This window comes from Bactrocera dorsalis, chromosome 3 (genome assembly GCF_023373825.1).
Source record: "Bactrocera dorsalis isolate Fly_Bdor chromosome 3, ASM2337382v1, whole genome shotgun sequence".
Lineage (NCBI taxonomy): Eukaryota > Metazoa > Arthropoda > Insecta > Diptera > Tephritidae > Bactrocera > Bactrocera dorsalis.
Window position 1 is genome coordinate 90,027,768 of NC_064305.1, and position 14,701 is coordinate 90,042,468.

Consider the following 14,701-nt stretch of genomic DNA (forward strand, 5'->3'; position numbering starts at 1 on the left):
TTTAGCGAATTAAGAGACAGTGGCTACGCTGGCTATGTCATGTCGTCCGAATGGATGAAAACACTCCAGTTCTGAGTGTATTCGACGCAGTACCCGCCGGGTGAAACAGAAGAAGAGGACGACTTCTATTCCGTTGGAGAGATCTGGTGGAGAAGGACCTGGCTACACTTAGAATCTCCAATTGGTGCTAAACAGTGAAATGGAAAAACGACTGGCGCACTGTTGAAAACTTGGCGCATAAGCGGTGTCTACGCCATTAAAGAAGAAGAATCGACTCTCAAAACTTAAAACGCGTTGTCGGTAAGGAGAATTGGTTTTCAAATGGCTGAACCGATCGGCTTGAAATTGTAACGCGATCTTATGAGAAAGATTTCCTTTTGAATTTATATTCTTCGTTTTTTCCTTTCTTTTGAATTTGAACTCAAATTCCTAATCAGGGCGCTTTAAACACCCCGCAGATCTCTTAGCACATCAGAATATGAGAATGCGATTTCAACACAATAAGGTTTAATGTATTTCAATGAAAACATTTTCGACACACTGTGGCAATGTACCCTCCCACCAATACATACACATAAGCAGTTGCTCCTACTTGCATAATTGAAACCCTTTGGGCCCATTTAGGCACAACAACAGCAGTTGCGCTTAGACCCCAATTAAATCATAAAAATCGTCTATCGTCTACGTTCTGAGATAATAAAAATGTGGTTCTCTTTGAAGCAGCACAACCACACGGGCGGGCGAATAACGGTATGCTAAGAAAACTCAAGTAATGAAAGTGTCTGAAAATCCAGTATTTTGCAAGCATTCCAAGTGCATTGAGCAAACAAGGAAGCTGAAAGTCAGGTCGACCGATTCCAGTGGGAGAGCGCAACTGCAGTCTTAGCAAACGGTTTGTTTGTGTTTTTGTTTTCGAGCAGCGCTACAGTAGCGCAAGAAGTCGATTGCCTAACAGGTGTATACACCACGTTCATTCACAATAGACGCGCCACAACAACTGCGACAAGCGGAGTGAGTGAGAGCTTGAGAGAGGGAGAGCGCGCGCACATACCAAGCCACGCCCACGCTTGAGCATCTCACTCATGCATAATTGATAACGGTGAGCGCGCTAGTGAGCGACAGAGAGCAAGCGAGTCGACTGTGGCTGGCATGGCAGCGAAGCAGCAGCCAGGGCCAGAGATGCGCTACGCGCGTTGTCGACAAGTGCTGTTGGAGACAGTGAAGTGGTGTGTGTGTGTGTGTGAATGCTTGAGCGCGCGAACCCCACCCCGTGTCAAGATGGCTGGCGCTGAGCGATTGCCCAAGATAGACAGACATTACTGCTAAGCCAAACGATGCCGTTGGATAGGATAGAGTCGCGCTATCTTTGTTGCGCCACCTTGACCTCCATATTGGAAATCGCTTGCCAATATATTCGCTGCTTGCGACACTTGGGGCTGGAGCAGCAGGCTCCATCGCTAATTTCGTGTGTGCTTGTTGTTGTTGTTGTGCACGGTGGTGCAGCTACTAATGGCAGCCTTAACGCGCGATTAGGCAAAGCAGCCAAAAAAATATGCTATACGCGCTTATCTCGCCACGGGGCAAGTGCGGGGGGTGTGAGCAGAGTGCTGGTAAAAAATGTACATTCACATGGGCGTGCGAAAATAAGTCACCGAGGGTAAAAAAATATATTTTAAGCAATAATAATAAAGTTTGTATTAGTTAGTTAGAAAACGTTTTGAGCGGTTGAAAAAGAAATGTTTAAAATGACAAGCTACAAGGAGCTTGCATAGAACCATGAACCCCCGCTTTTAGTTAGTATCTACGCCACTGAGTTTTAAGTTCACATTTTTTTAATTTTTTTGCGGAGCACTCGATTGTCTTATTATTGTTTTGCTATTGTTGTGTTCAAGCGAATGGCTGGATTTGAAGAGGACTGCGAATTGGAAGGAGCGCCGCAGCCTCAGCCTCGTCGTGCGGTGTTGCTGTTGTTGTTGGTGGTGGTGGTGATTGAAACTCGCCCTCAACGCTTGGCGACAGACAGCGCAGCTTAGCTGGCAGGCTGCCTAAATTGCTTGACTCGTCTCCGCTGGTGGTTGCTCGCTTCGATTTCACAACAATTCGATTTAAATGCGAATTGTCCGCTCGCCGAGTGTAACGCGCTTGTGCATCCGTCACCGTTAGTTTTGGCAAATTTTTGCACTGTTGCACAAAGGCATCACACACAGACGCTGCAACATATGTGCGCTCAATACCGACACGCACATTTAATGACCATTTAAGGGACATTAATTTGCTCCCAACGCGTCCAGTCGGGTCAACGCAGTGACACAGCGCAGACAGCAAGCTCATCTACCGAATCTTTCTCGAAATCGTTGTGTTGCAGTTGCAATGTGGCAATGTCGTGTTGTAATGTGAACGGTGAATGTGGTTGTTGCTGCTGACGCGGCAGTGCCGAGAATTTGTTGGATTTAATTAAAAGTGTCAATTAAATTATAACCGTGAATTAAGTAGTCGATTCAACCGCAGACGAAATAAAGAGTGCGCTTCTCGAGGAGCGGGGGTAGGCACATGCTGCTGGTGTTTTGAAAGTGTGTTAATGACTTGGCGCACGAAAAGCATTTACAAAAACAAAGCTAATTTTTGAACCATAAAAATAATATTGACAGAAGTGCAAATATAAATCAATAAAATGTTTGAAGCCACCAAAACTTGTGCAAACGAATGAAAAATAATAATACCAGATAATTAAGAAATCGGTTTCATCCGTCCGGGGAGCTGAAAGGCATGTGAAAGCTTGAATTTTTTACGCCTTCAACATTCAATTCAAGTTTCGAAGCTTCGAAGGATACAAGCTCATACTCATATGTATGTACATATGTATATACGGGACTCCTATGTAAGCAAATAAAAATTATAGCAAAAAGAAATTAGAAAATAAAAATACCTGCACTTTGTGTGTGTGTGGGTGTTTGAAAGCGCCTCACACTTCCGCATCTCGAATTGATGCCAATGACTCTTTTTATGTCACTTTGGAGTTGCCGGAAGTTCGCCAACATTTGATTGAATTAATCCGTGTTATGAAGGCCAGTCCGCTTGTGCGCCCAAGTCGAGGTGAGTGCGTTTAATTACAACTTTGCGCTGCCATTTTCAGCCGCTTTCATTTCATTAGCGTTGTCGGTTTTATGCTACTTTTTATGACACTTGAATTGTTATCGCTTTCAGCGGCGGCTTTGATCTTTCGATTTCGTTTTATTGTTGCAGTTTGCGTACAGTAGTCGAACGCTATTGTATATATGTTTGTACGTATGTATAATATTTCCAGATTACAAAATAGTTTACACATAGTAAGCAGTTCATACATCATTTGTTTACTAATAAATATTAGTGACTTTACTTAAAGCTCTGGCATTTTTTAGTTAAAGCCTCAAAGCAAGTGTTAAAAATTAAATAAATACTAATAATCTATTACATATTTTTTTGTATACCAGACGTTGTTTCAAAGCTAACAAGTTATGTAAAACACAGGTTTTGCTTTAGTAAATTTTATAAATGTTCGATATGCACATACTGACTTACTGAAACTGATTTATTTTTTGAAGATTTTGCTGGTTTAACAACTTTCTCTATTTATCAGTTATATTTTTTTAATAATAAAAATTTTGTTTCGAAAATACTTTCGATAACATCTTTTCTAATAACAAATAAATTATATTATCTATAAATAGTTTTTTTTGGTTAGTTTTTGTTTATAAATTGAGTTAAGTTCCTTGCAGAAAAAAGTAATCCTTTGTAGATCAAATTGCAAAACACTTCAAAATATTTTAAACAGATAAAGACTCAAAATCGTTTAGTGGAGACTTCTTTTACATTTTCTGAGAAAAGTTAATACAGTAATGTACATATTTTAATGCCTGCACAAAGAGGGATTTCAAGGAGAAATTGTGGTTTAGAGGTCCGAATTTCGTGCGCCTTTTTGGCAATTGATAAAAAAAAGACATTTGAAACTATACAATCCATTTTTTGTAATTCTTTATTTATATTTGATGAGGAATACACAAAATGTATCCAAAAAAAAATTTTCATTGAGTTATGCGTCTTTGAAGTAGACGGTCGGAAAAAGGCCGTGTCCTCGTCGCCAAGATTTCTCCCCCTTTAACATCTGAAAAATAAAAAAATATGAATTCTTGATTATTACGAATGCCGCTACCTCAAGAACAACATTTTTTTCCATTAAACAGCGGCTACTCAAACATATACGTCGATTATTTTACAAATTTTTCAACTTTGCCAAAGCTCTGTTAAAAAAAAATCAAATTGAGTGATTGTGGAATCAATTTTGCTTTCACTTTTGTTATGTCCAATTGATCTTCCAAAATGGTTTTGACTGATCTCTCCGATATTCCAACGATGCCAGTAAGATTGATAAGGGAGGAATGCAAAGACTCACTGGGTGCTAACAAAGCAATGTGATCCCCTATTTGGAAACATGGATCCAAGAACCTTTAACCAGCGTCTGTAGACTGCTGTGCAATCAATTAGCAGGTGTTCTGATGTTTCAGGTACCTGTCGCAGAATCGGAAATTTACCCAAGAAGCTAGGCCCATGTTGTGTAAATGCCTTTTCAGCTTGCAGTGGGCAGTGTAAAATGCGACCAGTAGTCTGAGTTTTTCCCTAGGGAGGTTGATTGCATATTTAAACATGCTGTGGTTGTTTTTTTGTAGTTGTTGTCAATGCCTCTCTCTGTCTATTCCTTCTTCCTTGTGGAGTAGCTCCTTTATGGTATGGGGACCCATTCTAGTGAGGGGTTCAGGTTGTACCATGTTAGTGGATGCGCCGGAGCGGGCGAGCTTATCAGCTAGTTCATTCCCGACCATACCTTTATGACCGGTCGCCTAAATGAGGTGAAAAAGGAAGAGGGGCGTCAACTGTCCCCTCTGCCAGTAAGATCTCTGACTGTTAATTGTCGACACTCCAGCACTAATTTCTTTACTTTATTAAAGTATTGATCATCAGAAGATGTTGATGGCCATCCTGGACGTGGTTCGTCATCAATGTGTTCCGAACCCTCATTTAATGATTTAAAAAAATTTAATTTGTAATTTTTTGTTGCATGTTATAAAGAGATATTTAAAGAATACTAAAACTTGAGATATCAGGGCGATCGCATCAAAGCAAGTCGTTTCGAGAAAAATGCGTTTTAAGTTCAACAGCCCAAACCGGTCCAGTTGCCATGACATTAAAAGGGATATAACTTCAGAAATATTTTGAATTTTGATTCATTTCAAGGAGATATTTGAGATATTTTTGAGTATCCAAATATCCGAATATTTATATTTTCAAATTTCTAGACTACATTACCGCTTTTTAAAAATCAGAGTATTTGACGCGTGAATTTGTGAATGAAAATAGTGTTATTTGTTAAGCCAAAAAAAGGTAAAAAATAAATTTTTTTAATCAAAAACATTATTAGAACATAAAAAGGCCATTTGGGGTTAATTTTGTGAGTCATTTTTTTGTACAAAATAAAAATAAAAACCAAAAACATGGTTATTGGAATTTTATATACACATTTTTAGGTTATGTAAAAAGATGCTGCTCCAAAGTTTGTAGATATTTTTCTAACCTTTACTATTATACTATATTTGCATAAAACATCGCAGTAAATTGTTATAAGCCGTTTGTAGCCTTTAAAATCTCAAACACATACCCTCACCCATTCACTCCTCGACCTTTACTTGCTCGTATATTATTTTCTCTTTCAGGTTTGTTATTTTATCTTGTTTTTTTTTTAATGTGGTTTGTACACTAAAATTATCGTGTGAGTCTATAAGAAGAATAAAAATTATTTTAAAAATCATTTTTTTTTTAATATTTTACGAAATTCTAACTTTACACTTCTCCTTTTCAGAACGAATCTATTGAAATGTAGTGCTGCTGCGCCAAGCTTTCGGCACACGAACTGTGATAAAACATGTATACGAGCGATTAACTTCTCTGAAAATAATACGAAGCAACTACCAACACTCTACCACACACAAGTAAACCGTTATTCAATCAAATTGAATACGCTAGAAAAAGTACCGAGAACTCACAACGGAAATTTCAATATCAAAATCAACGCGTTAAGTGGAAAACCGGCAAGCTGTCTGCGCTATCGATTCGGAACTTTTCAGCAAACATGCTGAACAATCTGGGCGCCAATGTCTTGGGTAAGTCGGAGCGCAAATATTTATTGACCAATAGGTAAACTCATAAATATTTGATATTCAAAAAGTGTATTGGAATATTTCATACGAACTCAATTAACGGCTCATAAACGAAATGCAAATCTATCTAAAGACGACGCTGTAAACGGTTCATTTTCGTGTGGGCGTATAGGCTGCGGTGTTGTTGTATTTGCTATTTTTTCATTTTGTGCTTCAAGCAAACATACATAATTAAGATCGCCCGGAGAATTACGCTAATCAATAATAATGTTTCAATTTAGCAATAGCGCAACAATAACAACAACAATAAGCCTGCTACAACGAAGACAACAAGTAAATTAAACTAATTTTTTGTGCATACGCAGTGGCATGCGGGTGTGTGTGTGTGTGCTGGCGATTTCCCACACCAATCCACAAGTGGCCAAGCGCTCAGGATCGCTGGAATTTTAATCAGCTTAATCAGCGCTAAATGGCGGATAATTGAGCGGCGGCACGGTGTGTGTGTCAATATAAGCGCCCATGTGTGTGTGTGTGTGCCTAGACCGGATCCAGTAAATGGATCGAATCGGAGTTGAAGCGCACCGATCACTGCTGGCAGACGCGTTCCGGTTCAGCGGCGGCTGTTTGCCGATGTCACAACCATTTAGCAGTGCGCCTGGCCCACTGACTCCGTTCCATGGGTGGGCGACCACTTGCCCGTCCACTTACCACCGTTTATCGCCAAAGCCAAACATTGCCGACGGTGTTAATTGTAATAATTGCTCGGCTCAATAATTGTGGAAATTATTTTAATGCAAATTACAACTGATTGTATAAATTATACAATATTAACTTCTTCTTACCGCAATGTTAATGATTTTTAAACACTTTCGATTTCGACAAAATCACCACCTACCATTTATACATACATATACGTGTATGTGTGTGTGCATTTGGTATATAGTATATACAGTTACGTATATAAATTAATGTAAATTGCAAAAACACACACGCAGACTGCCAGTGGCCTTTACACGCATAATGCAATCGTAGTTGTTGCTGTTGTTGTTGTTAGCGCACTCACATTCGCCTATATGTGCACTTGTTGACTGCTCCATTTGTTGCAGCAACGGTTTGCGCTTGGCGCTGCTGCCGGCCGGTTCTGCGCTTTTACCAGCCACTTTACGCGCCAGTCGGCAGCGGCCGTATATTTTATAAAATTCAAGTGCCGTTTTTTCAACTAGTAATTAATTACTTTAATTTGTTCGATTATTAATTTATTGCACATTTTTTCGAGCAGGCGCTCGAACACTTCGCTGACAGCACACCGCATACAAGTATATATTATGTCCACTGGTAAATAACTATTGCGTGTAACTGTGTTTGTTTGTGTGTGTGTGTGCCGTCGATAGTGCGCGCGTTGCATTTTTATAACCTTTACGTAATTCTTTTGCTGCAAATATTATATTTGACAATTTATTGCCTTCGCGCCGAACGCGTTGCTCAGTAATATACGAAGTCAGGCTGAAGCGAAATATTATTATTTATGTTTAGTAATTTTTTTTTTGTTTATCAAAATCTGTAAAACTGTGTAAAATCAATATTTCACTCTAAAAATATGCCATTGAAATCGACATAATGCTATGGGCAAAAAATAGTAAGACTGTTCACAACTTAAAAACTATTAATTTATTCTTTAAAATCTATGTAGTTTCCCTCAAAGTGATCTCTCTTGACCACAATACATTTCTGTCAACTTTTTTCAATCTTCGAAACAGTTTTTAAACTCAATTTCCAGAATAACCTTCAATGCGCGTAGCGTTTCACGTATAATGTCTTCAATTGACTCAAAAGGTTTCCCCGGAGTGATCGTTCGAGTTTGTTGAATAGGCAAAAGTCACACTGAGTTAAATCAACCGAATACGGTGGTTGCGGCTTGATATTGGTTAAAATTTAGGCGAAACTCACGAAGCATCAATGCAGAATGCCAAAAACCAAGATTTGTCGTCCCTTAATTCCGGCCTCTTTTTACGAATAGCTACGCACAAACGCGCATAACACTCAAATAGTATTCCTTATTGACACTTTGACCGGTCGGACGGGATGCGGAGTGCACCACATCTCGATAGTCGAAGAAAGCTGTCTACAAAACCTTGACTTTTTACCTGCTCTGACGTGGTTTTTTCAGCATCGGATCTCCTTTGCCACTATATTCCGCCGAATGACTGTTTTCAGGTCGTAGGCATAGGTCAAGAGTCGTTACTAGTAATAATACGTTTAATGACATCCTGATAGTTGGAAATAATTGTTTTACGCGAAGCTGTTTTTCGGAAAAGTTGAGTGCTTTTGGAGCCAATCGTGCTTTCACCTTTTTAGGCCCAAATGATCTTCAAAATGGCTTTCACTGATCCTTCCGATATTCCAACGATGCTAGTAAGATGTCTGACTGTTGCTCGTTGATTCTCAAGGAATTCATCCTTTATTTTATTGACGTGTTGATCATCAGTTGATGTTGATGGCCGCCCTGGACGTGATTTGTCGAAAACGCGTTCTCGACCGTCTTTAAATAATCTGTACACATCAAAAGTATTTGCTCGCGACAAACAATTATAACCGAAGGGTTTTCCAACATTCAGAACAAGAGGGTCTCTATGGGTGATGGTGATTTTAGAAACTAGACCTTTCTGAAAAAAACCGAGATCTTAATCTGCGTAAGACATAATCCATGTTTTTGGCTATGTATAGTATACTTGTAAATTGTTAAGAAAATGACAGACTTGTACTAAAAGAGTTGTAGATTCTTGCCAACGTAGCTAGGGACTCTACATTCATCAAATGTTTATTACTATTCTTCTTTATAGCCGAGTTAACAACAGCGCGCCAGTCGTTTCTTCTTTTCGCAATGTGGGTTCAATAGGAGATTCCAAGCGAAGCCAGGTCCTTCCCCACCTGGTCCTTCCATCGGAGTATTTATTACTATTATGAATGCAATTTTTAATTCCTGTGAAAGTACATTCGTTGCCATTATGTATGTTTGGAGCTCGATTTCTTTTGCATGGCCACCACAGGCACGCTTGCGTAAGTCCAGACGCTGAACCCAATTTTCGACGTTTTTCAAGCATAAATCGGGCTATACTGCTGCAATTTTATGTTCTATATTCATATGAAGTTCATCAATCGTCGCTGGCTTGTTGGCATTGACCATAGACTTGACATAGCCCCACAAGAAATAGTCTAACAGCGTCAACACGAACGATCTAGACGGCCAATTGACTGGTCCATTTCGTGAGAAAACACGATCACCAAACTTGATTTTCAATAAATCCGTCCTGTTGGAACCGCAAATTGTCCAAGGCCATATCATCCAATTCGGGATAAAAGTATTCGGTTATAATTCAGCGGTAGCGATTCTCATTCACAGTAGCGTGCCGGTCTTGATAATCACGGAAGAAGTACGGCACAATGACTCCGCCGGTCCATAAACCCCACCAAACCGTAATTTTTTTGGGTTGCAATGGTGACTCATGGTGTATGCGCTGCCTCACCAATAAAGCATATTTTACTTATTGACGAAGCCATTCAGCCAGAAATGAGCCTAATCACTGAAGATGAAAATTGGGATCATTTTCAAGTTGTTACTCAGCCCAATTCACGAACATACGACAAATGTTAAATCTTAATTTGCTGAGCCGACTGACAATAACACCACCACCGTCACCATCGTGGATGGGATAATATTTGTTTTAAGTAAAATGAGTTTTGGATTTAATATTTTTTTTTCAGAAAATTAATATTTTGCAAAAATGAAATTAAATTAACTTGTTTGCAGTTATAAGTTTTTTTTTTTTAATTTACCTTAACTCCATTTATCGATTAAAAAAAAAAATTAAATAAAGATTTTAAAGACAATTTTAAATACTACTAAGGTATTGGCCTAGATTTTTTCTTATTTTTCAAAAATAAAAATATTTTATATGTGTTTTATACGCAAATCATTTAAGGTTAAATAAAATATAGTTAAAAACAACAATACTTTCATAAAGTCTGTTGCATTTATCCCAAAAATCGCTTCTGCAATGCAGATGGATTTAGTCGAAAAGCGGTTCTAACAACAGTTATGCATGCAAATTTTACTACGGACTGCTTGTAATGACAAATTATATAAAAACAACAACTTTCCATATATTTACATTGTCCGTGCGTGTGGTAAGTCTTTGTTGCCAAGCCTTTTTTAAGGTAATAAATTTCCTAATCCTTTGATCCGGCAGCAGCAGCCACAACAAAGTCACAAAGCCTAGTTTTACGACAATGAAAATTTACATTTTTCGAAATCGCTCAATGCCGTCACCATAGCAGCGCTTGCACAGTGGTGCATATTGCACAAATCCTAGCTAAAATTGCAATTTGCCCAACAGGCACTTGTGGACTCAGGTACTTGAGCTGAAACATTGCTACCAATTAAAAACCATTTGCATAACCAACCAGTTTTTTGTTGCTTGTTGTTGTTGTTAGTAATGGTGAACATTTTCGAAATTGCACAAACACCAATTGAAATCCCGTTTTGTGTGTAGCGACTGTGCCAAAAATTTGCATTTTCCCTGCTTTGCCGCCTAAATTGCTGCAACACTTTTATTCGGCGTAGAAATGCTGGCTGTGCCTGCAGCGCGCTCGCTACATTTGTTGTTGCCGTCAGCATTAAGTGAAAATTCCACGATTTATTCTATGTAAAAACTTTTTAACGCCACCGACAGCCGACAACAGCACAGTGAGTGAGTGGCACAGCGAGCGGCCGACTGAAATGGCGTCAACAAGCCGGCTGGCGCTGGTGAGTGCGAGTGCCATTGATTGCCAACTGTCGCAAGTCTGTTTGTGCCACGACGTTTATGCCAGCGCTGCTGTTGTTGGCAGGCGCAAAAGGATTAATTAAATTAATTTCACAATTGCATTTGTAATTCGTTGGACTTAATTTTACGCACCGCTTTGCTGTTGTGCACCGTTATGTGCACATATGAGCCGCTACTTTCACAGTTACCGTTTTCGCTTTTGTTGCTGTTGTTGCCTTGTTGATTTGCCGCTATTTTCTACGCAGCGATTTTCAAATCGGCCATTTTGGAAAATTTCCTGCAATTTCGGCAGGCAATTTTTTCCGTGTGCTTTGGCAGCTTACCGCAGCTCGGAATATGCCGAGCATTTGCGCCGCCACACTTTCCGCGCGCGCCGCACTTGTAGCGAATTTTCGAAAATTGCCCAAATTGTTCGCTATAAATTCTCATTTGGCAAATTCGTAATTAATTAATCGTTTTATGCGGTTTGTGCGGCAACGCAGCACGCGCCCGCAAAGATGCAACAGCAACAGCTGCGCTGTTTGGCTTTGGCTTTGGCGATCTGCTGTTGCAGCCGCCGTGGCGATTGTTGCAGCTGATAATTTATGCGTTTTTAAGCGTTGCCGCAATAAAATTGGCTACTCAAATTGCTGCGCGACAATCGCAGTGGTTCATAGCGAAGCTTAGTAGTGGTGTGCGCTCTTGATTTTATATTTCTGTAATTTTGATATCTTCATGTGTGTTCAGAAGAATTTGAACCTTTAAGAGCTTAAATCCGTCTTAACAGTCATTAGTTGCTAGCTATCAGTCATTTAGTTGTCTAAAGAAATGTTAATGGTAACAATTATAAGTTTCCAACAATTCTGGAAAAATCTTTGGTGAAATATCTAGCGTTTTATTTGCAAAATTTGTCCATCATTTTCTTCTGCCTTTGTTTGTAAAGAACCGGATCGACAACTCAAAATCATTTAAGCTAGCTTTTATGTTTGATATCCACTCGAGATAATTTTACTCTTTGAGGTTATGAAAATCGTCGTCTAATAGTTTTGATCACGTTAAAGTAGTTTGTGGTGGATAAAATGTTGTATTTACGAAACCAATCGAAACGACAAGCTAAAATTATGCCACGATATCTATCTCTCGAGATCTTGAATGAGATTTGGTATATTATATATACCATCATTAGTATTTAGTATATTAGTAGTATTAGTATTCAGAAAGGTAATGAAGCACATAAAGTGCGTTCGACAGATTGGTGCCGAAACGTTCTGAATGTTGGAAATGGTCTTCGGTGCTAATTGTTTGTCGCGATAAGTGTTTTTGATTGGTACAAATTATTCAAAAAGAATTGAGAACGCGGTGACGACGAATCAAGAACGCCGTCAACATCAACTGATTGATCTTCAACACGTCAATAAAATAAAGGAATTGGTGCTTGAGATTTGGCGATTATCAGTCAAACATGTGACTGGTTTTGTTAGAATTCCAGAAGGGTTAGTGAAAACCATTTTGAAGGATCAATTGGACTTAAGAAAAGTGAAAGCACGATTGGTTTCAAAATCACTTCGAAAAACAACGTCGCGTTATCGTCTATGAAACAATGCGTTTTAACTGGCAGGATTTCCTGAAACGGATTATTACTGACGAAGAGTCGTGGATCTATGTTTATGACCCAGAAACAAATGATCAATCGGTCGACTATCGTGGTAAAGCTGAGCAGAAACCAAAAAAAAACACGTCAAAGCAGGTCAAAAAGCAAGGACATATTGACAATTTTCTTTGATTATCGAGGTGTTGTGCACTCCGAATTCGATCCGACCGGCCAAACTGTCAACAAGGAATACCATTTGTTATACCATGTGACGTTTACGCGAAGGTATTCGTAAAAGCAGGCCGGAATTATGGCCGACAACTCTTGGTTTTACCACGATATTGTATCGTCACTTAAAGCATTGATTCTTCGAGAGTTGTTCGCATTAATAAGATCGCGAATAAGATTTTGATCGGTCAGTTTGTATGGCAGCTAATGTTGAAGTGGCCCGATAGCAGTGATTCCAACAAATAAGCAGCTCTGGACCAAAAAAAGATAAGAATAGCTAAATCAACTCAATATTTCGTCCTGAGTGTTATAAACTTCGTGTTCAGATCATAAAAATTGGAAACTAAAAAGGATGTGTTGGGTGAAAGGCGGTCTTCCAGGATACAATAGGTGTTTTTGGTTTTTAAGAATGATTTAACTGCTTTCTTTCTTCTAAATAAACTCCAAAAAATTAAAACTTTTTGAAAAAGGTTTAACTTTGACATAACATACATAACTAAACCTATCCTTGAGATCAAATGATTGCAAAATTTTCAATTGAAACATTAGCATGATGCGCTTCCCTTAGCGTGGTATAAAAGTTTCAGCAACAAATTGCGACTCTTCAACTCAAATTTGCCAACATCAGAATAAGATTGCGCTGCAACATTATCACATATTTGTGTGATTCAGAAAAGGCTGAAAATGTTGAATAAACTCACGTTTATCGTGTTGACCTCTTTCCAACACCATTTGAGACCAACTGCACGCAATGACCGCTTGGGACCACATAGAAGACTCTCTTGGACGCACACAGCGTCTACAAGTCGCAGTCTCCCCAGCACCAGCACTGACGTCAAGTGAAAACTGTGCAGTTAAACAAATGTTTGTATACATGTGTGTGTGTGTGTTAGCCATCATGTTTGACTACCAAAAATATAAAGTACGAAGTTGTAGGGAAGCAAAGCGGCGGCGACCACAAAATATTATTAGAATATCACTCACACCTGACACCGCACCCATAATTTGTTAATCACGATTTTGCGGCGAGCAAACAGTGGCGGCAATTTAATGCGAACGCACACACACACATACAAATACACACGAAATGTTCCACTATCCGTTATATAGTGAGTGTGTGTAGATGTGTGTCTAAGCGCGAATGTGAACAGACAGGCACGAAATATACGAAAAGCTTTTTCTCACATGCCCCTCTTCTTATCGGCGGTGCTGGAGTTCGCGTTGCGCGTTTTTTCACGCCAACGGTCTGCCAACGCCGCTGGGCATTAGAAGCGCAGCGCTGTGTGACGTTCATGGAGAAATATGCGCGAGCACAAGTTTCAAGAATAAACCGCGAAAAATCGCAAGACTCAATGAACTCACGACCGACAAATGGGCGCGAAGGGGGCCAGAGGTGCTGTGCGAAACCGCAGCTCATGCGGCAAAGCTAAGCAAACTCACGAAATGTATAGAAAGCCAAAGCAAAGCAAGATGTGTGCGCATCCACGCCAATAAATCGATTTTCAGCATTTTGTGGAGAAAAGTGTGACTTGGAATTTTAGAAATTGCACTTAAAGAGTGTTGAAAAGAAGAAGCAGACAGTAACAAACAAGGGCAAAAGTGGAAAAAACAGAACTGATTACAAAAAGTAAGAAAGTGCCAAGATCGGTTGTAACCGAACATTTTGTTGAAACTCGTAGGGAGTAGAGCTGGGCAAATACTTTCAGGTGTTGACCGATGTAGCCCCGATTTATCAGTTATAAAGTCAGTCGAAATTTCGAAATTTGTTATGTCTGGTATAGTGGAATGAGGGAAAGTATTGACCCGATTGAGCCAGGTCCTTCTCCACTTGGTCCTTCCAACGGAGTGCAGGTCTTCCTCTTCCTCTGCTTCCCACGGCGGGTACTGCGTCG

The 14,701-nt window shown here is 39.5% G+C and overlaps 1 protein-coding gene across 7 annotated transcripts in view; it reads left to right on the plus strand.

The window, feature by feature from the left end:
* The first annotated feature begins 1,900 nt into the window (after positions 1–1,900).
* Positions 1,901–14,701, plus strand: part of LOC105225484 (homeobox protein orthopedia) — a 58,695-nt gene continuing 45,894 nt past the window's right edge. For 2 of the 7 annotated variants that reach the window (XM_049453074.1, XM_049453080.1), the window contains exons 1-2: positions 1,904–3,093; positions 5,891–6,191. In XM_049453074.1, coding sequence (XP_049309031.1) covers positions 6,161–6,191 — 31 coding nt within the window. In that variant the 5' untranslated portion in view covers positions 1,904–3,093; positions 5,891–6,160. Of the gene's footprint in view, positions 3,094–5,890; positions 6,192–14,701 lie in introns of all 7 variants that reach the window. The other 5 variants (XM_049453075.1, XM_049453076.1, XM_049453078.1 and 2 more) reach the window with 4 other exon arrangements.